This window comes from Anomaloglossus baeobatrachus, chromosome 1 (genome assembly GCF_048569485.1).
Source record: "Anomaloglossus baeobatrachus isolate aAnoBae1 chromosome 1, aAnoBae1.hap1, whole genome shotgun sequence".
NCBI classification, from domain to species: domain Eukaryota; kingdom Metazoa; phylum Chordata; class Amphibia; order Anura; family Aromobatidae; genus Anomaloglossus; species Anomaloglossus baeobatrachus.
This window is the reverse complement of record NC_134353.1, coordinates 279,869,553-279,897,502: the sequence shown is the minus strand read 5'-3', so window position 1 is coordinate 279,897,502 and position 27,950 is coordinate 279,869,553. Positions and strand designations below refer to the sequence as shown.

The following is a 27,950-nucleotide window of genomic DNA, read 5'->3' as shown; positions in this document are numbered from 1 at the left end:
ATGGGAATGTGTAAGAACCAAAACCAGTTTTAACAGCCTAAGAAGCCATTCTTATAGATAGATGGATCTCGCCAAGAAAAAGGAATGGTCTCACCAAATTTTAGATAGACTCACAGATAATCCAAGCTGAGGCTCCACTGATGGTTCTAAGACAGACTTCAGAAGTACCATACATAGCCCCTCCTTGGTTAGTTAGTTGCAGATAAATGCATACTCCCGACGCGTTTCATTAAACTCACTCTTCAGGGGAGTCATCAAAGGTTAAATGCTCTGCACTCCGTCAGTGCAAAAGATGCTACTCACAGCAATAGATAGATGCCCTCAACAGACACACACATCCTCCAAACCGGATAAATTCAAAAGTGCCGCCTTTCTTCTTATGAGAAAACCATAATCACTTTCACAGGCCCACTGGGATGAAAACGTGGCACAGATTTGACTAGGTACTTTGAGAGTTGTTTGATGACTTCCCTGCTTCAAGTAGCACACTATTGTAACTCCAGATGTCACCAAATGGAGCCAAGGAACTAGAGGGACTGAGTTCCCTGACTTTTTTTCTTTTAATGGCCTTCAGCTCGATATGGAACCATGGTGACTTGATGGATGAACACTGTAGGAAGATCGATCTTGTGCAAGCCTAGATAGGTTCACTAGGCTGTTCTCTACCATTATCTTGATAGCATCAAGCCATGGGGTTGCTGGTCTTCCTCTTCGTGTTGTTCCTTATACTTTTCTGATCATGACGTCCTTCTCCAGTGATTGCTTTCATATGATGTGTCCAAAGTAGGCAAGTTGTAGCTTGGTGATCTTGCTTCGGGTGACATGTCTGGCTTTATTTGTTCCAAAATTTGTTTGTTCTTTTTGCAATCCATGGTATTGATAGCATCCTTGTCCAGCAATACATTTCAAAGGTGTAGCTTCTTCTATCTTGTTTCTTTATCGTCCAGGTTTTGTATCCGTATGTTACCACAGGGAAAACCAGATTATGTATGGTCCATATCTATCACCAGTGAAATGTTCCTCGATTTGAGGATCTTGTCTCGTGACTTCATTGTTCATTGGCACATAGCTATTCTCCTATTGATTTCTAGTTTCGTCGCAGCACCTTGACTGATCATTCATCCGAGTAGGTTGAAGTCCTTTACAACTTCCATTTGCTATCCATCTCAATGTATCCCAGTCGTACGTGGCAATAGTCAATATCTTTGTCTTCTTTGTATTGAGTAGGACTCCCATGTTTGAGCTTTCTATCTTGACATTCCATAATAAGTCTTTCATTCCATTTATTCCCTGAAACTGGTTATATAATCATGCAAATAGTGAGCTGTATATGTCTGATCCAACTAAACAGTGCACGGTCTTTATCAGCCCATACTGCTATTCTCCCTTTAATGGTTAGTGATTTTCATTCCCCTACTTAAAGCCTAATGCATTGCACATCTACAGGAAAGCACCATTATACTGGATAACATCTAAATAACACTTACGTGTGCATTCAGCTCCATTGCCCCGGTAGCCTTCATTGCATTTGCACTTGTAGGAGCCTTGTGTATTGTAGCATCTAGCATAGTTACTGCATTGATAGTCCCCAGTGTAACACTCATCGATATCTGTGCATAGAGAAAAAACAGGTATACAAGAGTCACATTAGCAATACCTAGAGAAGTGGCCTAAATTGGAGCATATCCCATCCTATAATTTGCTGTGTTATATAACTATTACTAACCTTCGAAGTCTTTTCTGTGAATGAATGCTTATTTATTAGAAACATTATCATTGTTCTGTCATCCTTCAGAGTCATTGATATTGGGCAAATACAAGTGCCCTATATAAGAAGCTTGAACTTACCAAAGCACTGGTATTTCCCATGCGCATGGATTAAGTCATATCCAGGATAGCATTTGCAAATATAGCTTCCAAATGTGTTTACACACTTCCGAAATCTTGGACATACAGCCTTTCCTGTTGTGCACTCATCAACATCTAGCAAAGAGACATTAATGAGAAGTGTGCTTTAGTAACTTACATAAAAAAATGAAATACTGTGGAAATGCGTGTTCCAGAATTATATCTGGTATTCCTGACAAGAAGAAAGTAAAATCCATTCATGAAACAGAACAATTCAGCTCCCCCGACAGACCTGTTGAGTACATTCTTGTATCATCATGAAATAGTGATTTTGGAGAATCCTTTCTTAGAACTCTGAACCTGTCTTTTTTCTCGTCTATTCCAGCTTGTTGCCCCAAATGGACTTCAGTGTTCACATCATCATTGTCTTCATCTAATATTTTTTTTACTATTTTTTGTCTTGTGTGGATTTGGATTTTAATTTTTCAATACAGGACTTCAGTTGTATCGGTCGGAGCTGGATCTTCTTTACTGTTGGATTTTCACATTTTCACTGCCGGTCAAAGACGTTTTCCATGCTCCACAAGCATTCTACCGCTATTGGTGAGCTGGGTTTTTGTTTTCTGTTAAATTTTCTATTGCAACTTGGGATGAGTGCTGGATACATCCTTTCTACATTGCTTGGGACCAGTTGCCTGCTCCATTCCACGCACCACATGGCTCATCAGACCGTGGATTTTGTTTCCATATGAGGGTGAGATGAAATAGCACTTTCCTAGAGTACTTGTATGAAAAGCTACAAGGCAACAGTGTTTACTACTAAGCTCAAGCCAAAAGAAGGACTTGGTATCTTAGATTACAAGAGCTTTTATTCCCTTGTACAGATTCGGTGGTTGATTAATCCCGTCCGAATCAGCACATTCAACCAACATTTATCTAATGAGTGTGTGCCCTACACTATGGCCACAAACCGAGAGATGTTTTGCCTATCTTAATGAACAGTAAAACATCAATATTCTTCATTGCCTACAATGACATGTCAGGCTGAATCATACATGGATTGCTGTTAAGTCAACAGGATAAAACTACCATACATGTAAGTATAATTAACTGTCAATTTAGACTAATATCTAGAGATTATTATTAAGATTTGTATAATATTATTGTTAGTTCCCCTATGGCCATGCCAACACAAAATCACCATTCACGTCCAGGTAATTACAATTTTTATTTTCACATATACAGATTTCGGAGCCTGGAAAAAATCTACATAGCTTAAAAATGACACAATGAAGTCCAGGTACCACTTACCTACACATGTTCTACCATCTGCTCCTAACTGCAAACCAGGGGAAGGACAGCGGCACCGGACCTCTCCTTTTACAACATCACATCCATATTGACAGTTTGCCATAGAGCAGGTGTGTGCATCTGACGGAAGAGATATACATGTTTTTGTTCCCCCTGTTTATTGTTACTGGTAATGGTAGTAGTTTGACTATCATAAATGCAATATTACTATATTGGCCTGTACCAGAACTACCCCTGTTAACAGATGAAGTATTCACTTAATAAATGTTGGCGCTTATGATAATTTTATCTGTAAAACTGTTGTCATTGGGGATGTCAGTGGCACCAGTACTGAAGAATCAAATGGAATTCAGGTAGAGCCCCTACCCATTAGACAAAAGTCAACTGAAGCCAACGATACTGGCTGTATTGTCTGACAGCCTAATCTGCATGGGGTCTTCCGAAGTCTCCCAGTACAGATCCATTTGATCTCCCAAGGAATAAGCCACCATCAGGGCCATCTGGCAGTGTCTTTCTCATAAAAACCACAGTAGACTTTGGCCAAGCTGGGTGTTCCTGTGTATGTAAATGAGCTCCTTTAAATCTTAAACAGTTTACTAACAGATATAGAACCCCACTTTATGTAAAACTTCCTATTAGGTCTATATAGTATTTTCACCAATTCACAAAATGTATTTCTACCATTTTTGTTGGTACAAGCATTTACAAAAGTGACTTAATGAGAGCACAAACAAATCTTTTTGCAGTGGTTGAAAAATAGGAACAAGCAGAACAGAGATCAATGCCAGTGGTCACACATTTCAATAGATCAGCAGCCACTAATGAGGATATAACAATGCGAGGCAGAGAACGGACATACTTGAACACGTTCCATCGGGCATCATCATGTATCCGTTCAGACAATAGCACTTGTAGCTCCCGTATGTATTCATACAACGGTACTTGCACGGCCGAGGCTTTAATCCACATTCATTCAGATCTGTATGGAGTAAAATACTTATTTAATCTTGGAAATCTTTAATAGCGCAGTATGTTTTATTTCTGTATCTCTACAGGACTGTAGCCAAAGTATAATTACCATGTGAGTGATGAGAATGTCCTTAGACCCTGAGAATTAAACAGTATTTACCTGTGTAATTAGTGTGACCATTGGGTCTTTACCCCTACAACCAACATACCAAGAAACCTCCAGAGAATCTATTGTAGGTTTATAGCACAATATCATGGAATTCCAAAATTCAGTCAAAATGTTAGCTACCTATTATCGCTACATATTTGTAAGACATGCAGACTTTTGCAACTATCTGTTTAATTTTTAAACAATTTTACAAATAGTCTTTGTTTCAAATTTTCCATAAGACCACGTGCACACACTGAGTATTTGGTGAGTTTTTTACCTCAGTATTTGTAGCCAAAACCAGGAGGAAACAATCAGAGGAAAAGTATAATAGAAACACCAGCACCACGTCTGTAATTTTCCCCACTACTAGTTTTGGTTTATAAATACTGAGGTAAAAAACTCACCAAATACTCAATGTGTGCACGTGGCCTAAGTATCCTGCTCCTCTGCAGGCCTAACTGTTTCCATGGTTACAGACTTGTACAAAACTCCTTTATGCTCCCAACATGTGTCCTACTTTCCAATTTAATAAGGAGAGGATGATATAGAGGGGAAAAAAGTATTTGATACACTGCCGGTTTTGCAAGTTTTCCCATCTACAAAGAATGGAGAGGTCTGTAATTTTTATCATAGGTACACTTCAACTGTTACAGACAAAATACAAAAATCCAGAAAATCACATTGTATGGTTTTTAAAGAATTAAATTGTATTTTATTGCATGAAATAAGTATTTGATCACCTACCAGCCAAGAAGAATTCTGGCTCTGACAGATCTGTTATATTTTCTTTAAGAAGCACTCCTTCTCTGCAATCATTTCCTGTATTAATTGCACATGTTTGAACTTGTTACCTTTATATAAGACACCTGTCCACACACTCAATCAATCACACTCCAACTTCTCCACCATGGCCAAGACCAAAAAGTTGTCTAAAGACACCTGGAAGAAAATTGTAGACCTGCACAAGGCTGGGATGGGCTACAGGACAATAGGCAAGCAGCTTGGTGAGAAGGCAACAACTGCTTGCACAATTATTATAAAATGGAAGAAACACAAGATGACTGTCAGTCTTACTTGGTCTGGGGCTCTATGCAAGATCTCACTTCTTGAGGTAAGGATGATTCTGAGAAAGGTCAGGAATTAGCCCAGAACTACACAGGATGACCTGGTCAGTGACCTGAAGAGAGCTGGGAACATAGTCTCAAAGATTACCATTAGTAACACACTATGCCATTATGGATTAAAATTCTGCAGGAAATGCAAGGTCCCCCTGCTCAAGCCAGAAAATGTCCAGGCCCATATGAAGTTTATCAATGACTATCTGGATGATCCAGAGGAGATATAAGAAAAGGTCATGTGGTCAGATGAGTCAAAAATAGAACTTTTTGGTATCAACTCCACTCACCCTGTTTTGAAGAAGAAGGATGAGTACAACCGCAGGTAAACTGTAGCAACCATGAAAAATGGGGGTGGAAACATCATACTTTGGGGGCGCTTTTTTACAAAGGGGACAGGACGACTGCACCGTGTTGAAGGGAGTATAGTTTGGGTTATGTATCGGGAGATTTTGGCCAACAACCTCCTTCCCTCAGTAACAGCATTGACGATGGGTTGTGGCTGGGTCTTCCAGCATGGCAATGACCCAAAACAAACAGCCAGGGCATCTAGGAGTGGCTCCATAAGAACATTTCAAGGTCCTGTAGTGGTCTAGCCAGTCTCCAGGCCTCAACCCAATAGAAAATCTTTGGAGGGAACTGAAACTCATTGTTGCCCAGCGACAGCCCCAAAACCTGAAAGATCTGGAGAAGAGCTGTATGTAGGAGTGGGCCAAAATACCTGCTGCAGTGTGTGCAAACTTGGTGAAGAACTACAGGAAATGTCTGACCTCTGTAATTGCAAACAAAAGATTTTGTACAAAATATTAAGTTCTGTTTTTCTATTATATCAAATACTTATTTCATGCAATAAAATACAAATTAATTCTTTCAAAATCATATAATGTGATTTTCTGTATTTTTTTTTAATTCTATCTGTTACAGTTGAAGTGTACCTACAATAAGAATTACAGACCTCTTCATTCTTTGTAGGTGGCAAAACTTGGAAAATTGGCAATGTATCAGACATTTCTGAAAGTGGTGATGCCAAGTATGTGGGGTTTTTAATTATTGTTTTATGTGGCAAAATGGGGGGATTTAAACTTTTGTGTTTTTTTTTAAATTCTTTTTCATATTTTTTCCTTAGAGCATTGAAGCTGCGATCGTCTTATCGCCTGTGTATACAAAGCAGGGCATGAGCACTGCTTTGTATAGCAAAAATCACAATTTCCTATGAACGACGACTCACAGCCGGCATTCCCAGAAGGATCATGATGACAATTGTCTTGGCTGTCTCTTTAGCCAAAAAAGAGAACTTCCAATCAAGGAAAAAGGCAACCTGGAATCTTATATAAACAGTTGTAAGTTTGCACAAGCTTATTCTTTCATCTCCCAAGAGAATCTACTTACTTGTTAAGGCCCCTTTACACACTGAGACTTTCTAGCGATCCCACCAGCGATCCCAACCTGGCTGGGATCGCTACAAAGTCTCTGGTGAGCTGTCAAACAGGCAGACCTGGCCAATGACGCAACAGCGATCCAGACCTGCAGAACGACCTAGCTAGTCACTGGGGACGTTGTAAAGCAGCTTTTTGAAAGGGAAGTCGCTAACGAAGTCGCTGTAAAGTCCCCTTTACACACTGAGACTTTCTAGCGATCATGCTGCACAGCGGGAAACAAAGGACCAAAGAATGGTCCTGAACGATTTGTAGAGATCAGCAACTTCACAGCAGGGGCCAGGTCGCTGATGTGTTTCACACACTGGAATGTCGCTGGGGAGGTCGCTATTACGTCACAAAACCGGTGACATTACAGCGATGTCGTTTGCGATGTTGCAGTGTGTAAAGCCACCTTTAGACAGCGGAAAACATGACATTTGACAAACTGTGTAACTGTATTCTACCCAAAACTGATTGATATTAAGAAATGTCAGATATGTTAACATATTGTAGATTTCTCAATAGCACAGATTATCATGCCGCATATGGGAATTGCACAGAAAACAGCAGGCTTACAAGTCAAGCTTCTTCCATGACGTTTGGTGTTCAGCCAGTAGTCTGAATAGGTGCTTCAGATGAAGACAGAAGGAAAGCACAGGCACATAGAAGAACTACCGTGTGTACACAGTAAATAGTTGATCCAGAAAATACACTTAAAACACAGGTTTGTCCTATAGACAAATTGTATATTATATGGGAAAATATGTCATCATCTAAATTGGGCCTGGCCAAATCCCACCCTGTACATAAGTGGATGCCCACAAATTGGTAAACCAACACTGCACTATTAACAATATCTTGACATTATAATTAGGGATGATCGAATACCTTAAATATTCGGCAGCGCCCATATTCGTCGAATAGGTCGCCGCTATTCGACTATTTGCGAATATTCGATGCGCAATGTAAGTCTATGGGAAACCTGAATAGTTGCCGAATAACAACTATTCGGGCTTCCCATAGATTTACATTGTGCATGGAATATTCGCGCATAGCGGCGACCTATTCGTCGAATATTCGCGAAGACGAATATTGCCAAATATTTGTGATATTCGATCATCCCTAATTATAATGCCTACGGTAGGTCATAGGGCATAAAGCTGACCATACACATTAATTAGCTGGTGGCTGAACTATCATTCAACTGACAGCTATCTCTCTGGACTCCCATACAAAGGAGATTTCAGCTCGGCTGAGCTAGAATCATTTGGCAGCAGCTTATCTCTCCATCAAAAAAAAAAAGATTATGCTGTTGAATTCCAACCACTCGATCCTTATGTCCTCTGACATAATTTGTCAAGGAACAGTTGAGAGGCCCCTATATGTTAGTCAACTGATCCTGACTAATTCAGCAGGTTCGGATGAGTTATCAAATATGTAATGGGGGCCTTAACTATAGAGGTTCTTCAAATTATCCTGAAGCCAATAATGAAGTATAAAGGTAAATTAGCCCCTTGTATGTATATCAGCAGTAGCAATACAAGTAGAACTTCATCATGTTGGAAAAAATATTTTTGTGCAAACAATTTTTTATATCAGGCCAAAAAAAAATCTTTTATGGCCACTATGACCATTTAATACCCAACTACAACTCAAGCCCTTCCATTCTGTTTCAATCAAAATATATGGGACTGATGGAGACAACTGTATAGTGTTCGTTTGTTTTCCTCTTCCCCCATTCTTATGGATGAATGATAAATATCATTTGTGGTGGAGAAAAAACTTTATCAAGCGGAATCTGTCAGTAGGATTAAACTTCCTAAGCCATCTGTATGGTCATGGAAGTCATAGTAGATTGAATAAAAAGATACCTTAATATCTGCGATTCCAGAGAAATCCACATCATTCTCCAGCATAAATGTGCCACCCCTGCAGCAGTCGAATTGCTCGGATCCGGGGTCGTTGTGGCTCGAGGGTCTCCGGACCCGGGGGCTTGCGGCCACTTCGAAATGTAAAAGGGGGGTAATATTTACAAGGGAGAGTTTGTGACGCCATTCGTGGTTCGTGGTAAGGAGAGTACCGCCACTGCCGATGGGAGTACCCGGGGGAGATAAAGCGGGGCAGCCAGATGATGTTCCCTCCACGGGTAGGGGAGACCCCGGGACTCTAGAGAATAGGTGGAGGGTAGCGTGGTGCGGGCTGTGTGGGCAGGCAGGACGCAGGGAGAGCAGTGTATTCACTCAGACTGTGCGGATATTGGTGCAACCATTAAGCAGACTCTGACACAAATAAAGCAAGTCTCTGGGTGCCACTGCAACTCTGGGGAGCTCATCCGGGAATCCGGCCCTGCTGGTATTGTTAGTGGTCTGGAGCCTGCCTCCATGCACAATTGTAGAATCTGTCAGGGTCCCGCTCCATATATTAGAATAGTGGAGCTGTGCTCTCGATGGCTGAGACTTGGAATTTATATAGGCCGCATAAGCTGGAAAGCCCTATCCCCCTCGTTGTGTTGGTGCCTTCGATCTCTGAGCTCTTGGGGAAAGTTCATAAAGACTATCCTCCACAGGTGAATTACCATGTTGCGTGAAGCTACTCCCTGATCTAGGGTCCTGCACCCTGCCCGGTAGCGGTCCGGTTACTGGACTTTCTGGTGCCGACAGTTCTCCAAAACTAAGTCTGGGCACCCTTCTCCAATACCCTGCGACCGGGTCTCCGACTCCTACAGTCCAAGACCACTGTCTGCAACCTAACCAAAGTCTCCCAGGGAGCTACAACTCCCTCCAGCAACTCACTCTTTGAGGGCTACTCTAAGACTGACTATGTCCCTCCCACCAGTCTGCCTGACCCCTAGGCGGGTGGCCTTTTTCCAGCTAGACCACCCACTGGTGTGCCTGACAGGATGTGGTGTGAGGTGTGGTTAGGATTTGAGTGCTGATGGGAACAATACCAGAGTTAGGATCCCAGAACCATGGAGGATGAGTTCTGCACCATAAAAGAAAGGAGTGCAGTTCCCTGTGACACCCTGATAAGGTCAGAGGTGTCAAATAAGACATGAAGATTAAGTGAGCAGACTGTCAGCCTTTACATGTCTCATACTACCCCATTCATTAAAAATAAGCTCTGGAGGCAGGTTTTCATACAGATCTGTATCTGACCCGTAGATCTTAACAGCCAATTTATATTTTAAGAACAATGTAGATTTCTCTGGAATAAAGCTGGTGTCACACATAACGACGACGACAACGACGTCGCTGCTACGTCACCATTTTCTGTGACGTTGCAGCGACGTCCCGTCGCTGTCGCTGTGTGTGACATCCAGCAACGACCTGGCCCCTGCTGTGAGGTCGCCGGTCGTTGCTGAATGTCCAGCTTCATTTTTTGGTCGTCACTCTCCCGCTGTGACACACACATCGCTGTGTGTGACAGCGAGAGAGCGACGAAATGAAGCGATCAGGAGCCGGCACTGGCAGCTGCGGTAAGCTGTAACCAGCGTAAACATCGGGTAACCAAGGGAAGCCCTTTCCCTGGTTACCCGATGTTTACGCTGGTTACCAGCCTCCGCTCTTGCTGCCAGCGCCGGCTCCTGCACTGTGACATGTGGCTGCAGTATGCATCGGGTAATTAACCCGATGTATACTGTAGCAAGGAGAGCAAGGAGCCAGCGCTAAGCAGTGCGCGCGGCTCCCTGCTCTCTGCACTGTGACATGTAGCTGCAGCACACATCGGGTTAATTAACCCGATGTGTGCTGCAGGAGAGCAAGGAGCCAGCGCTAAGCGCGGCTCCCTGCTCTCTGAACTGTGACATGTAGCTGCAGCACACATCGGGTTAATTAACCCGATGTGTGCTGCAGGAGAGCAAGGAGCCAGCGCTAAGCGCGGCTCCCTGCTCTCTGAACATGTAGCACAGCGACCTTATGATCGCTGCTTCTGCTGTGTTTGACAGCTAAGCAGCGATCATAACAGCGACTTACAAGGTCGCTGTTACGTCACCGAAAATGGTGACGTAACAGCGACGTCGTTGTCGCTGTCGTTTAGTGTGACACCAGCTTTAGACATCAGATCTTAGATATCAAGGTATCATTTTATTCAACTTTCTATTACCTAAAAGCCCATTTAGATGGCTTAGATGGGTTCTAATAGATAATAGATTAAATTTAAAGTAATTTTCTGTGGTAATTAGTTCTTAGGTGCATAGTCATATTACTTATTTATGATGTATGGATCTATAATGTTACATAAGGGCCCATACTGTTCTGGAGTCATTAACATAATCACTCTTATATGGGAAAATACATATCAAAGATAAATATTCCCATAGAGAAAATAGGAATAAGAGCAAATGTTGGGACAGGGTGCACCGGTACAGGGTTTGTCATGTTTATGTGTTCTCATATTGTATACCAAATATCTTACGGTGCATTCAGGCGTCCATACAAATTGATCCAAGATCAAACTGCAATGTTCAGGCTGGCCATGGGTCTCCCGAGCCGAGCATGACAGCTTCATAGAAATATATGGAGCTGTCACGTTCGGGCTGGAAGACCCGTGGCGAATCCACGCATTGTGGTCCAATCTTCACCAGAGCAGCCGACTACTGTTTTTCATGGTTAAAATCGCTTATTTTGGCTAATTTTTATCTTTGGTGTATGGAGGCCTTAAGATTATAATTCCCTATGTGTGCGAATGTGAAAAATAGATTGTGCCATAGGAATAGGTAGATTAGATAGAATAGATAAAGAAAAGATATCATTCTCAGAAGAGGAAGCTTCTTGCATTCCATATTTGATTTGCATGCCTTTCAAAGCTTGGTCTTCAAGGCAAAGCCATAACTTCAACGTTAAAAAAGGCAGTCTTCTGCCAAAGAATCTGCTCATTCTTCTACAGCCATGCTCTAAGAAGAAGTGCAGTGGCGTAGTAGACAATAGTTATTCTCACCCCCAGGAGGGAACTCTGTAGTTGGATATTCGACAGGATAGAAAACGGGCACTTCATGATACCAGTCAGGCTGGATGGTCAACAGGCGCTCATCTTCATATGATGGAGGAAGATAAAGTTAACAATTCTTGTGTGTGGATTGTGGATTACATAAGGAAACCAATAAAATATGAAACAGTAGGACTTATTTACACATATCATATAGGAGGATCATCTACTAAATTATATCCACAAGGTAGGGTTGCTAACTTGACTTTCTATTTTTCTATTTTCTATTAGAAAGCTTATAAAAAAATCACGGACAGAAAATATTTTTTATGGACTTATTGTAAAACCATAATAAATCATTATGATATAAATGATCCATGTCTACAGCAAATAATTATTATATGCAGACATCAGCTGAATTCACTGTAAACTGTAAAATGATGATAATTACAGTCAAAATAATCTGTATAAGTTTCTTCAACTTAAAAAAAATCACGAATGCCTTACATTTTTTTACGAACAGGGTAAAAAGTGCCCTATTTTTACAGACTGTCCTGGAATTTCTGGACCGTTGGCAAACCAGCCACATGCCACATGGGTTTTATTTACCTTTTGCAAGAATAATTGGAAATGTCTAATATAGTGCTTAATGTAAAGGTGGAACCTAAGTACAGAGCACAACCATGAAAAAACAATGATGTCTCAAAGAAAATAAAGGCATAAAATGTGCTCAAGAAACTGCGTAGTTCACACCAACTTTAGGCTAAGTTCACATGCCCTGTAGTCATCCATTAGAACGGATCCGTTGGGAAACTGACTTCTGACAGATCAGTTTTTTACATGGTATAGACAATGGATCTGTTAATGGATTGCTATTTAGAGATCCGTTGTATTTGCATTTGTAATAGATCCGTTGTTTTCTTAACAAATCCGTTACAAAAGGACGATAAATAGCAATTTGTTAACGGTTCCTTACAATTTAACAATAAATAACAATCTGTTTAAGGATCAATAACTACTGGGCAATATATAGCAATCTGGCTGACATCCGTTATTTAACAATGGACAAAAATGTTGTGTTTGCCCAACTTTTTTGCAAGAAGATCTCTAACGAATCTGTGCTAACGGATGACTACAGGACCTGTGAACCTATCCTTATCCTTGGGTAACTTTTAGAATAGGCTGTAACTATCTATGTAAACACGAACTTTACCTAAATTCATGGCTGAGGCATAAACTATACATTCCACCATCCACTGGTTTGTGAAAGTCATACCATGTATTCATACCAGGACTTTTTTGCAGGGTAAATAGTTACTTAAGGACACCATAAAAAAACTTACATTTTTGGGGGGATGACAGGTATTGAGGAAAAAAACAGCAATACTGCCATTGTTTTTCAGGGGGAATTCCCACACTGTAGATTTTGCTGCTGAAATCACTGCAGCTAAAAAGTTCTTGTTTCACATGAACAGGACAGTTATAGAACTTTCCGCAACAAAATCTGCATAAAATACACAACATGTGTGCCTACCCTGAGGTTTTGTTATAACTTATATTGATGACATGTTGACTTTATTGTTCGGGATATTGCATTTATAGTGACACTAAATTTGTGTAGTTTCTACATTTTCTAAAACAATCATTTGTGTATTATGCTTATAAGCAAACAAAGATAAAAGAGTAATTCCAGTTGACTGTAAAGAGATTCTAGAAGAAAAGAAAAATGCTGCCGCTTTCTTCAGTAGACAGCGCCACTTTATCACACTGGTTGCACTGGATTATAATATTGACGTGCAGAGAGCTTAAAGGGGTTGTCCAGAAATATAATAATGCCCATTTAGATGGGCAGAAATGGCGAACAAGTGTTCATAAGAATGCTTGTACTTTTCAGACCATGTAAACATGCTGACCACCTACACCAGCGAAAAAATTGTTATCGGCAGCACATTGCTCAGTATAAACGGAGAATGTGCTGCCAAAATTGTGATTCTGTATGGGGACATAAGAATCGTATTAGCAATCTGTCTCTTCCCTTTAGCTTTAATTGGCACCTGGAAACAAAGCAGTAAGTGAGTGCTGTTTAACTAATAAATATTGAATTTGTGCTTTTTAACAGACCAAGATCAGCCCATGTAAATGTATCTTTAGGATAGGTCTTCAAGGTCAGTGGGGGTCCGACATTCAGCAGTAATCATCTGTCAGCAGCTCCAGCATCAGCTGGATAAAAAGACTATACAGAGCTGAACAGCAAAACTCCATTCAATGTGTAGCAGACTCTGCCGGGTGGAAGTGTTGGTTGTCAGATCCCGCTGACCTGATATTGATAACCTCTCGTACAGTCCATTTATATTGGCCGATAATTGGTGAACAATGCTCCTTCCTAATTATTGACCTTTGTAAACTTCCACCGATCTAGCTGATCGGATCATCAATGCCAGCATAAAAATCATTGTTGTAGGCAACATGTCATCCTGTGTAAATAAGAGATATGGCGACAACAATATGCATGCTGTATGATTACACAATGGTTGCATTAACAATTGTTCTTACCAATATAGCTTGAACGGACCTTTAAAGTTCAGATTTTTATAAGCAGATATTCGCCCCAACTAAATGCATCTTAGGTTATGCATTAGGGACTTCAGAATACCTTTACTCAGTGCTTAGAAAATATTGATGCTCATTTGCAGCAACCACCTGAACTGGAGGGATCTGAGTAGTGAGACCCCCCTGCCCTTCTACTTTGGTCTGCTCACACATTTTTGGTCCAAGTGCAATCTGACATATCAGCAAATCACAATCGATCCTATGTTTTTCTATGGGGCTGTGCACAAGTCCAATTTTTCCCTCGGAGCTGGTGGAAAGTAATGTGAAAACGCCAATGGCTGCGTTTTTTTTGAGCAACTTCGGCTTTGCAGAGTGATTTGGTTTGTGGTGTAAACACTTTGATGAATAATGGCCACAGTGTTTTACAGTATTTAAGTGCTTAATTTTTGGTGTTTTTGTAGAATTTTGGGCTCAGTGATGTGTTATTGAAATGCAGCATGTCTTAAGTATGGCTCTTCAATAGATTTTCCAATATAGAGTGGCAGAAGATTAGCTTACAGTTGCCATATTGTGTCTGGTTGTCAACACGTACAGTAATGGGATCCAATGGAAGGTTGATCCTACAAACATCTCTTGATATAATATTGATTGCAATTTGGTTCATGCTGAAGTTTTCATCAACACAATACAATTATATTTTATTTTAATTGTTATATAATATAGTTGAGCAAAAAGATTAGCAAGACCCTGATCCAGCAGCCTGTTGGTACGCCTTGGATGCCAGGACAGAGTCCTGTGAACCTTCTTCTACCTGCTGTATCCATGCCAAAATGGGGATCCCACAGGTAGAAGGTTCCCAGGACTCTGGTACTATGGTCATGGACAATCGACGTGGCCGCTGGACCAGGGTCCTACAATTTTGTTTGCTAAACTCAATTATGTGGTACTATTTCATAACATACATGCAATACCTAAGCAATAATAAAAAGCACATGTACCTTGATTGCAAGTTTTTCCAGTGTATCCAGGGTGACATTTGCACTTATTGGGGCCTATACAGTCCCCATGTTTACATCCTGATTGGCAAACGGCTACAGAAACAGAGATAGAAAAGATTAACATCATTAAGTCACCGAGGAATATTTCATTATTTTAATCCTCCCATTTATAGTTTGTTGCTTCTGGATCTGGAAGATTCCAAATTAATTACCGTACAATGTAGTCTAATGCTGTATCATGTTAAATAGAGATGTCCGGTGTTTGTTTTTTTCAAGATTATACATTTTTCTTTAATTAAAAAAAAAATCCTATGCTTAGGTTGAAACATTGCATTGACGGATTAAAGTTGACATCCCTCTAAGATTTGGAAGGAATAGAAATAAAAACCTTCACAACAGTCAATATCTGTAAGTGCAGTCGTAACAATGTATTAATAATCGCATTGTTTCATCTGTACAGGGTGCTTTATGATATAGTCTTCACATTGTTATATAGAGTGGATCTCTAGGAACAAATTAGTCTGTGTAAAATTTTACCAAAATGTGCATTAACCATAAAACTCTCCTCCTCTCCCAACACGTCCCAATGTAAAGCATTACATTAACCTTATTTGTATTGACCTATTAATCAGGGTCAGGGAAATTTAATTACCTGTATAGCACTGTTAGTACCAAGCTGTAATACTGACCTGCGTGAATTAAGGCTGAGTTCACGTCATTTTTTTTTGTACTTTAGCATCATTGTTACAAAACTACATCATCCACAATGTGAAATCCACAACAAAATGTGCCGATTTTTCCTGCAGATTCAAAGTTGAACTTGCATTGTGATCTCATTTACATTTGTCCATTTACATTTGCTGATAATCGAGAATGAGCATTCATAGGAATGATAATCGCCAAGTGTAAACAAGCTGTCAATCACCCAACCGACAAGTAAAACGCTCATTTGTTGATGAATTGATTTCTAAGCCTGCTGAAAAGCCGTCGTTCTCAGCAGCACATCACCCTATGTAAACAACAGGACATGCTGCCGAGAGCAATATCAGTCTATAGAATGATCTTTTACCAATTTTCTACGAGCATAGAAAGTAAGGTCTGCCCGTCAAACAGGCTATTAAATGAATGCTGATTGTCAAAGAAGTATCTGATGAACGGATGTTTAATATCTTTGATCAGTCAGTGTAAACGAGTACAATCCTGTAGGCTCCAGAGGATCAGCCATGGTCCAGGTTTGCTACATTCACTTTATTAAAACTAAAATAAGTACTGAATTCCTGAAAGAAGAGACGTGTAAGTCCTTCTTTTGGTTCCACTCATGGTTTGGGACAGAAAATTCATGCTGGCCTAACTGCTGTTCTACAGATAAAGTAAGAGTGGTCTCTATTATACTGTTAGTTCTGGGCATTACATGTTGAAAAGCTAAACCACAAAAAGAGGAAATAAATTTTCCCCCCAAAATGACATGTTTAACCTGGGATTCACCATCATACTGCAAACAATGAAATGTAACAGTATTATGGCTATTTTAAAGGGGTTTTTGCAACATCTTAAATGCTTAAACTTGCTAAATGTTTATAAATAAAATTGCAATTTACCTCTTTTTTTTTAAATAAATCCTTTGAGTTTAGAAGAACAAGGGATTTTTAATTTTGTTGTGTATTACAGGCCACCTCTGCAGTCTATTCGATGTTGCTGATATCCTAAGCAAGCAGAGCAGCACTTACAAGCTCTTTAATATAGAGCTTGAAAGCGCTGCTCTGAGGCTAGCTGTATCACTACACTGGCCAGTGTCAGTATCCCTGTGCTTCGCCAACACTACAGAGCCAAAACTGCAGCCATACAGTTTTAGTACTTCACTTATTTGTACGCAAACTGTAATATAGCCCTAGTAAACATCTCATATCTGCTGTTTTAGCTCCATATTTCTTTATTGTTAATATACTGTAGGTCCATATTTTTTCAGTTATCATTTCTACTATGAAATCTTCCACATGCTCAGAAGTGCATATGTGTTTCTTAAAAAAGAAAAAAAAACACTCAAAAAGTCCCAGTACTTCCCTGTCTTTATATAAGTTATTATTACAGCTAAAAGCAAACATTAACTTTTCTGTAAATGGAAACATTGCCCAACAGTAATAGATCTCATGACTCAGGAGGGCTTACTGGGACTTTTTCTGCACAGACTGTAGTTGGAGCCTTTATAAACTATATATTTGCTTTATGTTTTATTTACAACTACCAGTATTTTATACTAAGTCTGTTAGCATTTCACCAGAAAATAATCGAAGTAGTGTGTGTCATTCCCCAGACAGCACAGTTCCTACTTATTAATGTCAGGTCTTAAGATAAGCTGTCACACTCGTGTGAACTAGTGCCAAATGATAGGGAAGGCAGAGTAGGAAACCAGAAGACATGAAGTCTACTACACTTAACGCACCAATTATAGTTGAGGGAAATGATTCTCGAGACCCATGTCCAGAGGCCAGGTCACTATTTCGTGGCCTCTTACAAAAAACCCTGGGAACCTCTTCCTCATGTCTAACATCTGTGGCTCCACGTTTGATTAGTCACCCTTACACGGTGTCATATGTGCGTCACAACAATGACATTGCACCAGGCCAGTTAATCAGAAGAGCTGCAGATGCCGGATGTGGTCTTTGTGGCTCCTGTCCAGTAACCAAGGAATACTGAGCAGGCCTCTGCACCTGCGTACTGCGAATAAAATCACTCATCTATAGCGCCAACGCATGATTATGTGCCGCCCATGCAGCGGTTGAACCGCTCGGATACGGGGGTTGCTGCTACTGTGGCTTGAGGGTCTCCAGACCCAGGGGCTTGCGGACACTCTCAAATGTAAAGGGGTGTCTATTTACAGGGGATAATAGTTCGTGACGCCACCCGTAGTGTGCGGTAAGGGGAGTACTGCCGCTGCCGATGGGAGTACCCGGGGGAGATGGAGTGGGGGCAGCCAGACGACGTTTCCCTCCATGGGTAGGGTGAGACCCCGGGACTCTGAATGGTGGTGTGCAGGGGAGCGCAGGGCTAGGTGGTAGCAGGGGATGACCATGTACTCACTCAGGCAGCATCGGCGATGAAAAGCAGACTCTGACAACAAGGTAAACCAGGTCTCTGGATGCCGCTGCCCTCTTGAGTGGAGCTCGTCCGGGTATCCGTCCCCTACAATACTACCTGATGGTCTGGAGCCTGCCTCCATGCACAAATTTAGAAGCGTTCAGTTGGCCCGCAGGCATAAAGCTGTCCGGGCCCTGCTCCCTATAATTGGTAGAGGAGCTTTGCTCTCAAGGGCTCACGCTTGGGATTTCAGTGGGCTGCTTGGGTTGGAAAGCCCTATCCCCCTCATTGCGCTAGTGCCCCTGATCTCTGAGCTTCGTGGGGACAGTCCATAAAGTCACTATCCTCCGCAGGTAATTGCCGGGTTGCTTGAAGCTACTCCCCGACCTATGGTCCAGTACCTCACCGTGCTTTCGGTCCCAGACCAGCTATTGAACTTGAGCTGCTGACCGTCCTCCAAGACTAGGTCTAGGCACAAAGTCCCAATATCCCACAACCGGGTATCCGACTCCTCCAGCCCAGACCACCGTCTGCGACCCAACCTTTTACTCCCCGGGAGCCACACACTCCCCCTAGCTCCTCACTGCTGGAGGGTTACTCTGTTCTCCTCACTTCCTCTCCCTTTGCTCCCCTGGAGCCGACTACTCTGTCACCTCCCACCAGTCTGTCTGACCCCTAAGTGGGCAGTCCTAGCTCAGCAGTCCACTGGTGTGTCTGACAGGGTGTGGTGCAAGGTGTGATTGGGATTTTGGATGCTGATGGAGGCAGTACTATAGGTTAAGAACCCAGAAACAAGAGGGGTTGAGTCCTGCACTAAGAAATAAAGAGCGTGCAGTACCCTGTGACGACCTGACTAGTCCAGGGGCGTCGCAATTACAACACTCTTCTATTCTTTTACTATAAGAAGACACAAGACTTTTTAATGTTAATGAGGAATGCCATTTTACAATTGTCAAAACCAATTAGGTATCATAATCTCCTAGTCCAATAGGCCACACTCGCATGTACAGCAGTTATTTTCTTTTGACATGACAAAAAAACAAATATAAAATCAGCCAATTAAAGCATCTAATTGAATGGGACAGGAATGTCCTTAAATGTCTTCAGTTTGACTGCCATCTGGCAGCAATCCATTTTTTTAGCTGGATCAGGCTCTGTTCAAATGTCCAGTTATCTTCCTATTGTAACGGAGCCAACATAAAATAAAAACTGGATCCATTACAAACAGAGCAAAAATAGATGCACACTTTTGTTTCCATCTTACATCTGTTTTGGTTCTGTTTGTAATGAATCTGTTTTTACTAGAGGTGTCTCTTACACCATCTCCACAGTTCTGGGCATATGCAGTGGTTAAAAACAGATCTGTTCAAGGGAACCTGTCATCAGATTTGGCAACTATAAGCTGCGGCTACCACCAGTGAGCCCTTATATACAGCATTCCAAAATACTGTATATAAGAGTCCAGGCCGCTCTGTATAATGTAAAAAAACAGTTTTATAATACTCACCTAGGGGGACGTTCTGGTCCAATGGGTGTCGCTGTTCTCCGGTCCGGCGCCTCCTCTCTGCTGCGATCTCCGTCCTCCTTCTACCCAGCCCAGTATAGATGACGTGTCCTAAGTCATCCACACAGGCTGACATTGTAGTCCTGCGCAGGCGAACTTTGATCTGCACTGCTGAGGGTACTGTAATGCGCAAGCTCGAGGAAAAGTTAAAGACCACCCACGCTTGCTTACTACAGTAATTTGATCTGCCCTGGACAGGGCAGATCAAAGTTCGCCTGCACTGGACCGCAAGGCCACCTTGTGTGGATGACGTAGGATGTATCATGTACACAGGCCTCAGAAAAAAGAAGACAGCAATCGCCGCAGAGAGGAGGCGCCGGACCAGAGAACAGAGACTCCCAACGGACCAGACCGCCCCCTAGGTGAGTATAACAAGAGTGTTTTTTAAGTTCTACACTGCTTGGGCTCTTATATACAGTATTCTAGAATGCTGTATATAAGAGCCCACAGGGGGTGGCCACAGCTCATAATCACCAAATCTAGTGACAGGTTCTCTTTAAACGGGTTGTCGATTCTAAGTCCATAAGACTTATGAATCCTCACATCGCACGCACTATGCAATGTGAGGATTCGCTGGTTTCAGAACTGGGAACGGTAGTCACGTGGCAGTTAGTATGCGATATGCATACTCCCTGCCACATTCCGATTAGATGGGCGCAGCCTTGAACAATGCAAATGTATTGTGCGAAGCAGTGGCTCTCTAGTCCAGTTGGCATCCATTTCTTTCGCTGGACAAAAAAGTTATGCAGACTAGGTTTTTTAATCCAAAGACTGCAGCTGGATTGTAGTCAAACAGAAGACATTTTAGGGCATCTTCATCTCTATATAAATGAATGGATCCTGCGCTGGATTATTTTATAAGCATTTTTGTCATCCCAAAATGGATCCAAAATAGAAAAAATTACTGGACATGTGAACATAGGCTTATCAACAAAACATGTATGAATAAAAATGCTATAAATGCTTCTAAATACACATTCCATAAGATACAGCGAGTGAAATAAGTACTGAACAAGACCACAATCCTCTAGGTGCTATTGGCATAAAATTCTTACTAAATGTTGATAACAACCCATCCAGTCAGGTAACAAAATTAAACCATAAATGTCCAGAAATTAAGTTATGTGTAATAAAATGACACAGGGAAAATGTATTGAATGCATCAAGAAAGAGGTGCAAAAAGCCATGGAAAGTCATGACACCAGCTAAATCTATCTGTAATTAGGAAGCAATCCTGCCACTTGTAAAAAAATAATATCATCTGGTTCATCTGATGGCCTATAAAAAGATGTGCTATTGTTGCTACACAAGAAACATCTCATGATGGGTAAAACCAGTGAGCTGTATCAAGACCTTCACAACCTTATTGTTGCAAAACATACTAATGGCATTGGTAACAGAAGAATTTTTAATTTATAAACTACTGAAGAATCCAGTGACCATTGTTGGGCCCATAATCCAGAAGTGAAAAAAACATAATTTCACCATAAACCGCCAATTACTATGTGCTCCCCACAAGATTTCAGACAAAGGAGTGAACAAAACCCCCACCATCAGAAGAGTTGTCCAAAAGTCAAGGATCACCTGTGGAGAGCTACATGAGGACCTGGAATCAGTAGGTATAATTGTTTTGAAGAAAACAATAAGTAATTCACTCAACCTCCATGGCCTGTATGCACGCTCACCACACAAGACTCCACTGCTGAACAAAAAGCATGTTCAAGTTCATTTAAGGTTTGCTCAACAAAATTTAGACAAGCCTGTAAAATACTGGGAGAAAATAGTCTAGTCGTATACACACCTAAAACACCATAATAACAGTGAGGTTTGGAGGTGGTAAAATCATGGTGTGGGGCTATTTTTCAGCATAGAGCACTGGCAAACATCCTATAGTTGAAGAAAGGATTAATGAACAAATGTACGAAGACTTTTTTGATAAAAATCTGCTGCCGTCTACCAAGCTGATGAAGATGAAACGAGGACGAACATTTCAACAAGACAATGATCCCAAACACACAGGCAAGGAAACTCAAATTGGTTTTAGAAAAAGAAAATAAAGGTGCTAGAATGACCCTGTCAATCACCTGACCTGAATCCAATAGAAAATTTATGGAAGGAACTATGTGATTAGCCTTGGTGATATAGGACCCGGAGAAGCAGGCTCTAGTGCTGAGAGGTTTTTCTTTAATAGGCTGGGATTTTGGGCTGGGTTTTAGGAACGGTCAAAGAGCTAGGTGGGACTGGCCGTTTCCTTATCTCCAGTTCCAGGATTTGGAACAGGCTACAATCAAGGCTGTTTTCTGTGACGTCGGAGGATTTATGGACTAAAATAAATATATCTTGTTTATGACCAAAATACTTTATTCTAGATTTCTCCTGGGTGAAAGTAGATCCAATGGAAGTATGAAGAAGCATTAGGGCACTCTCACACATCCGGTAAGGTTTGCCGGTTCCGGCGCATGCCAGTACAGTGTATACAGTACAGCGGCAGCGCTGTAACTTCTGAGTCACATGCTCCGGTCACATGACAGCATGTGACCGGAGCTTGTCGCGCTGCCACTGTACTGTATACACTGTACTAGTGTGCGCCGGAACCGGCAAACCGGCGAAAAGCTGTATGTGTGAGAGCGCCCTTACGTGAAGGTCTTATGATAGTTGTTAACAGAAAATAGTGTCTGAAACATAAAAAGGTAAAGTTATAGTAAAGGTCCCCATTCAGTCTGGGTCCCCATTCAGTCTATTAGGACCAGGGTTTACAAGATTCTGTCCATTCTACTAATTTACTTTGGTTCTACTGGACGCTAATCTCCCCTCACCCTCTCTCCTGCCACAAAGGAGAAAAATTATCTTGCAAGGAGCAAATATATAAAAGAAGCACTACTCACTACACCAATTCCCTTCAGCTTCCATTCTGAAACGAATTGGGACCCTGCTGGTCTCTATTTCCTTGTCTCATCTCAACAATGGTGGCCACATGAGCGAGCAGAGATTGAATAAGCAAGCATTTCCTGGCATTTCTTTGTGAGGACATGACCAAGTACAGTAAAGACCAGTGACCAGGTAATGGATCAGAAACAGTGGTAGGTGATCAGTGAGAGGGGGTAGTTCTTTTTTCAAAGGAAGTCTGTCACCCCCCAAATCACTATTTAGTCTGAGCCGATATTCATATGGGGGATTTAGACTCTATAAAAACCATACTTTTATTGTAGCCATTGCTACCTTTAATATATGTCCCATAAGCTTTCCTAATGCACATACACTGTTAATAATTATTTGGCAAGTTACTATTTTGACCATATCATCATTTTTATGCATTTTTTCCAACTCCAAACCAAAAAAGAAATTTACCTGACTGACAAGAAATATCTGAAGACATATTTTTGAAAGGTTTTATAGACTGATAAAATGACAGTGATTATTCACGGACCAGATAGAGGGACCTACATGGTTGGATTAGTATCGAGCACAGACCTTCACTTTTAATTAGACTCCAGCAAGGTGGAGGTGTGGTACTGCTATGGACTGGTATTATTAACGATGAGCTATTTGAGTCTTTTCAGCTGAAAAATGGACTCAAAATAAACTCTTAACACAACTGACACTTTTATCAAGCAGTGGTGCAGGAAAAAGTCTGCGGCTTTCAAGAAAACCATGATTTTGATGCAGAACAATGCTCCATCACATGCATGGAAGTACTCGTACTTGGCTTGACTAGCCATTTCTTGGCCTAGTCTTGATGTTTCCACTTCTGTGTCTTGTTCAGTGGTGGTCAGGTTTCAGCTTCCCCTACCTTGGCCATCTTTCAGAGAGCTGAACACTTTGTACTTCTGGGCTTTCCAGGGAATTTTTTTGTGACCCTGTTGACTATTTACAACAAAATGTATGAATACCTCAGAAAAAAGACACTAACATTTTTACTAAGCCATTTTATAGAACAGCCTCAAAGTCATAACTGTTTTCTGAAAATCTTCAGAAGAAATGTATACAACTAATTTCCATCAAATAGCACAATGTTCTAAATATAGCCCATGTGGCACAAATCCAGTCTCAAAAACAACAGGCGTAAACTGAATTTTTTGGCACCCTACGCTCTGTAACATCAAAGCACATGCCAGTCATAGACTTTAGAGTTGAGCATTTAGGTTTATTGTAGTCAGCGCCAGGAATGCATCCTAAAAGTGAACATGCACTCTTCAACACTATTTTATTTTGTTAGCTTTATATATATGTATATATATATATATATATATTTATATTTATGTTATTAGAGTCTAGTCTTATGATAGAGTGTCTTCTAGCTGATTACAGTTGTAGCGCCCCTGAGGCTTCAGTCGTCACAGGGTATTTAATCTGATTTAAGGTGTAATACTCATCCCGGTTAAGGCGGAGGTCAACCACTGGTTTTCACTTACTCAACACACACAGCTCAGGTTCTTTCCCACTGGAACTGGGCTAAAGATGGTCACCATAACAATGGCTTTTTCCCAGCCGCCAGTGAGTGACTGCTAAGGAGAGTGCTTCAGAGGTTCCTTGGTTAGTTAGTGAGCCTAACAGCCCCTTCAGGACCGGCGCAATCAAGGTGCAGACCCCTAGGGTGGCATACACTCTATGTTGCGCCATCAGAATCTGCAGGGAAGGGGAATTTCATGTCTCATTTCCCACCACAAAGGTCCTGGGGCACAGTAGCATATAGAGTCAAGAGTCAAGACCACGGTCGGCTCCACATCTGATTCGCGCTGCCCGCGGACGGGACCGGAACTAAACCCAAGGACACTGGGGTCCCTAAGTAGCTTCACGCCATGGGGATCCATACTACAGAGCACAAGGAAGGAAGGTCTCTCAGCTTCACAACACCAGTGGTGGCCTCTGAATCATCCGGGATCAGCTGGGGCCCAGCATGGCAGAGACCGGCACTTCAAGGGTGACGACCTGATAGTTTGTAAAAAGAACTTTGTCCGCAGTCCTGGTGTTGTCACGTCATTGCTGGTGACGTCGACCCGCACTCCGGCGCCAATAGCCACCGACCATCATCCTCCCTGGGGGCCTAGCTCTGCCTGTGGGAAGCTGGATCATCTGAGCTGCATTACCATCCACTCCAGAGGAGAGCAACATCTCGCAGTGTCAGCTGATCATTGGCCGCATACCACGGGCGGCACTGCAAAGCAAATCCCCATCATCCCCAACACTGGTCACCTTGCAGCCTTTTATTGACACCAGCGGGGCCACGGAGCCGGGTCAGACCATTCACAGCAACCCCAAACAGCACTGGCCTGCGGTATGCGGCCAGGGAATAGTCGCGGCTGCGGTCACTGGCCTCTGGGGCGGATGGTGTTGCAGCTAGGATGGTTCAGCTTCTCGCAGGTGAAGCTAGGCCCCAGGGACGATGAAGGGAGTGGTAGTGGCGGCCGTTGGTGCCGGAGCATGGGGCAACGACAATGAAGGGCTAACTCAGTAGTTGCGGTTCAAGGTTTTTACTCACTGTCCAGTTGTTAACCTTAAAGTGCCGGTCTCTGCCGTGATGGGCTCCAGCCGATCCCGGATAATTCGGAGGTCACCGCCAGTGTTCCCACTGTGTGTCCTTTCAGGTCCCTCTAATTCCGTGGATGGAATGTGGAACAGGCTGCAGATGTTTCCTGCACTCTCTGCAGACCCTGGAATCCCCAGCAGCTGTAGAGAGCCTGGGCTGAGCTGCCTGCTCCAAGCCACGGTTCTTGTAGTGCTCCCAGAAGTGTAAGGTAAAGTGCCTGGACCGAGGTCCTGACTGTGCTCCTCACCCCAAGCTATGCCCGGGGTTAACTGACTATGTGTGAAGCTGCTCCTTCCTTTTCCCCAAGTGGTGCCCACCCTCCAGGTAGTTGTCCTAGTGACCGGGAAAGTCCTATGCCTCATGATGGCCACCCAGTCTACCCTAGGCCAATCCCAGTGGGAAAGCACCTGTGTGTGTGGTTTGTGAATGTGAGAAACACCAGCAATTAACCTCTTCCTTACCCGGGATAAGTACCGCACCTTATGTGAGGTGCAGTACCCTATGGCAACTGAAGCCTCAGGGGCGCCACACATTCACTACTGAGGGGTAATTAACCAATTCAAACACTTTTGCTGAAAATATTCGTCTAGAGTTCACCGTACTGCAAAGCCAAGGAGAGCATTTTTGTCATGGTCATCTCACGGTTGCTGTTAGTCTCGAGAACGGAGCTGTATTACTCTGTATTATTCTGATCCTGACAGTTTAACTCCTTAGGGGTACATTGCACGCTGCGACACCGCTAGCCGATTGTAGCGATGCCGAGCGCAATAGTTCCCGCCCCCGTCGCAGATGCAATCTCTTGTGATAGCTGTCGTAGCGAACATTATCGCTACGGCAGCTTCACACGCACTTACCTGCCCTGCGACGTCGCTCTGGCCGGTGACCTGCCTCCTTCCTAAGGGGGCGGGTCGTGCGTTATCACAGTGACATCACAGCAGCCGGCCAATAGAAGTGGAGGGGCGGAGATGAGCATGACGTAAACATCCCGCCCACCTTCTTCCTTCCTCATTGCAGGCGGGACGCAGGTAAGATGTTCCTCGCTCCTGCGGCTTCATACACAGCGATGTGTGCTGCCGCAGGAACGAGGAACAACATTGTACCTGTCACTGCAGCGAAATTATGGAAATGACCGACACTACACAGATCACCGATTTTCGCCGCTTTTGTGATCGTTTATCAGTGCTTCTAGGCTTTAAACGTTGCGACGTCGTTACCGGCGCCGGATGTGCGTCACTTTTGATTTGACCCCCGACGAGATCGCAGTAGCGATGTCGCAACGTGCAATGTATCCCTTCGATATCACAGTCAATATTGCCGCATCATCTAAGGTGTTTTAGCATGGGAGGGGGCACCTTCTGTCATCTGACTGACACTCTACACCATTGTTTAAGTGATCGCATGTCTTCTAGTTGGGAAGAAAACACACTATAATTCAAAATGCAATTGTTTCTTCTGTACTAACATGTAATATGACATTGTAGACTTGCGATCAAAGTCTTGAAGATGTTTCACCATTGGTAAAAGAGGCTTTCTCAAACATTTGTGAAGGAACTGTCAGTCTGGTATCTGTACATTGAAGATTGAATTGCTGATAAAAGTATTCTAAACTTTATAAAGCACAAATATTGTCATTTAGATAAGCTATGGAAGTCACTTGGTGGATCTGTGAAAGGTCTTCATATTTCCACACCAGGTTCAGCTGATCTTGACTCACCATCAATAGATATAACATGACTTGATAAATATAAAGCTCCGCAAACCCAGCTGTGTGTATCTAGTGCCACATGGTCTGTGAAAAATCTCCTTTACAGTACAGATAGCAAATAAAAATATGGGACAACATGACCGGTAATTGTAGAGCGACAGCTGTCAATCACATTACCTATACTTTAGTCTCACCTACAGTGAGCTGCCCAGCAATGAAAACAATGGGGTAAACATGGGTGGAGGAGGCCTCCTTAAAGAGAACCTGTCACGTTGTAAATACAGGTTGATCTGTGGACAGCATAGTACAAAGAAGATGAGCAGAATGATATACAGGTTTGTTGGAAAAGATTCAGTATAACTATTTTATTCACTGAAATCTCTGGTGTGTGTGTGTACATGAGTCCAGTGGGTTGTCCTACTCAGTGATTGACAGTTGTCTCTGCAGACAGTCATACAGGGAAGACTGTCAGTCACTGAGAAGCACTACTGGATTCAGATATATACTCGTACAAACACCAGGGATTTCTGTGAATAAAATTCAAGGATTACGAAAAACGTTTCCCACAAAAATGTATATTAATCTGATCAACTCTTGTTCTATATCATCCTGCCTGCAGATTAGATACCATTTTCAACATGACAGGTTTGCACAACAGACTTTACAAGATGTGGCTTGAGATGCAGTCAAAGCTATGTAAAACCATTGTGCCAAGTGCCACTGGAAACCAACTTCATATTGAGAAACATGTGCCATGTTTCAAGGCAGATGTCATTAAAATTCATTAGCTAAAATG

At 42.3% G+C, this 27,950-nt stretch overlaps 1 protein-coding gene across 5 annotated transcripts in view; it reads right to left on the bottom strand.

The window, feature by feature from the left end:
• NPNT (nephronectin) overlaps nucleotides 1–27,950 on the bottom strand; it is a 138,506-nt gene that overhangs the window by 47,914 nt on the left and 62,642 nt on the right. For 3 of the 5 annotated variants that reach the window (XM_075350403.1, XM_075350429.1, XM_075350412.1), the window contains 6 exons: nucleotides 15,284–15,376; nucleotides 11,748–11,840; nucleotides 4,019–4,138; nucleotides 3,160–3,279; nucleotides 1,849–1,983; nucleotides 1,488–1,610 (listed from right to left, as the gene is read on the bottom strand). In XM_075350403.1, the coding sequence (XP_075206518.1) occupies nucleotides 1,488–1,610; nucleotides 1,849–1,983; nucleotides 3,160–3,279; nucleotides 4,019–4,138; nucleotides 11,748–11,840; nucleotides 15,284–15,376 (684 nt within the window). The remainder of the gene's footprint in view (nucleotides 1–1,487; nucleotides 1,611–1,848; nucleotides 1,984–3,159; nucleotides 3,280–4,018; nucleotides 4,139–11,747; nucleotides 11,841–15,283; nucleotides 15,377–27,950) is intronic. The other 2 variants (XM_075350420.1, XM_075350439.1) reach the window with 1 other exon arrangement.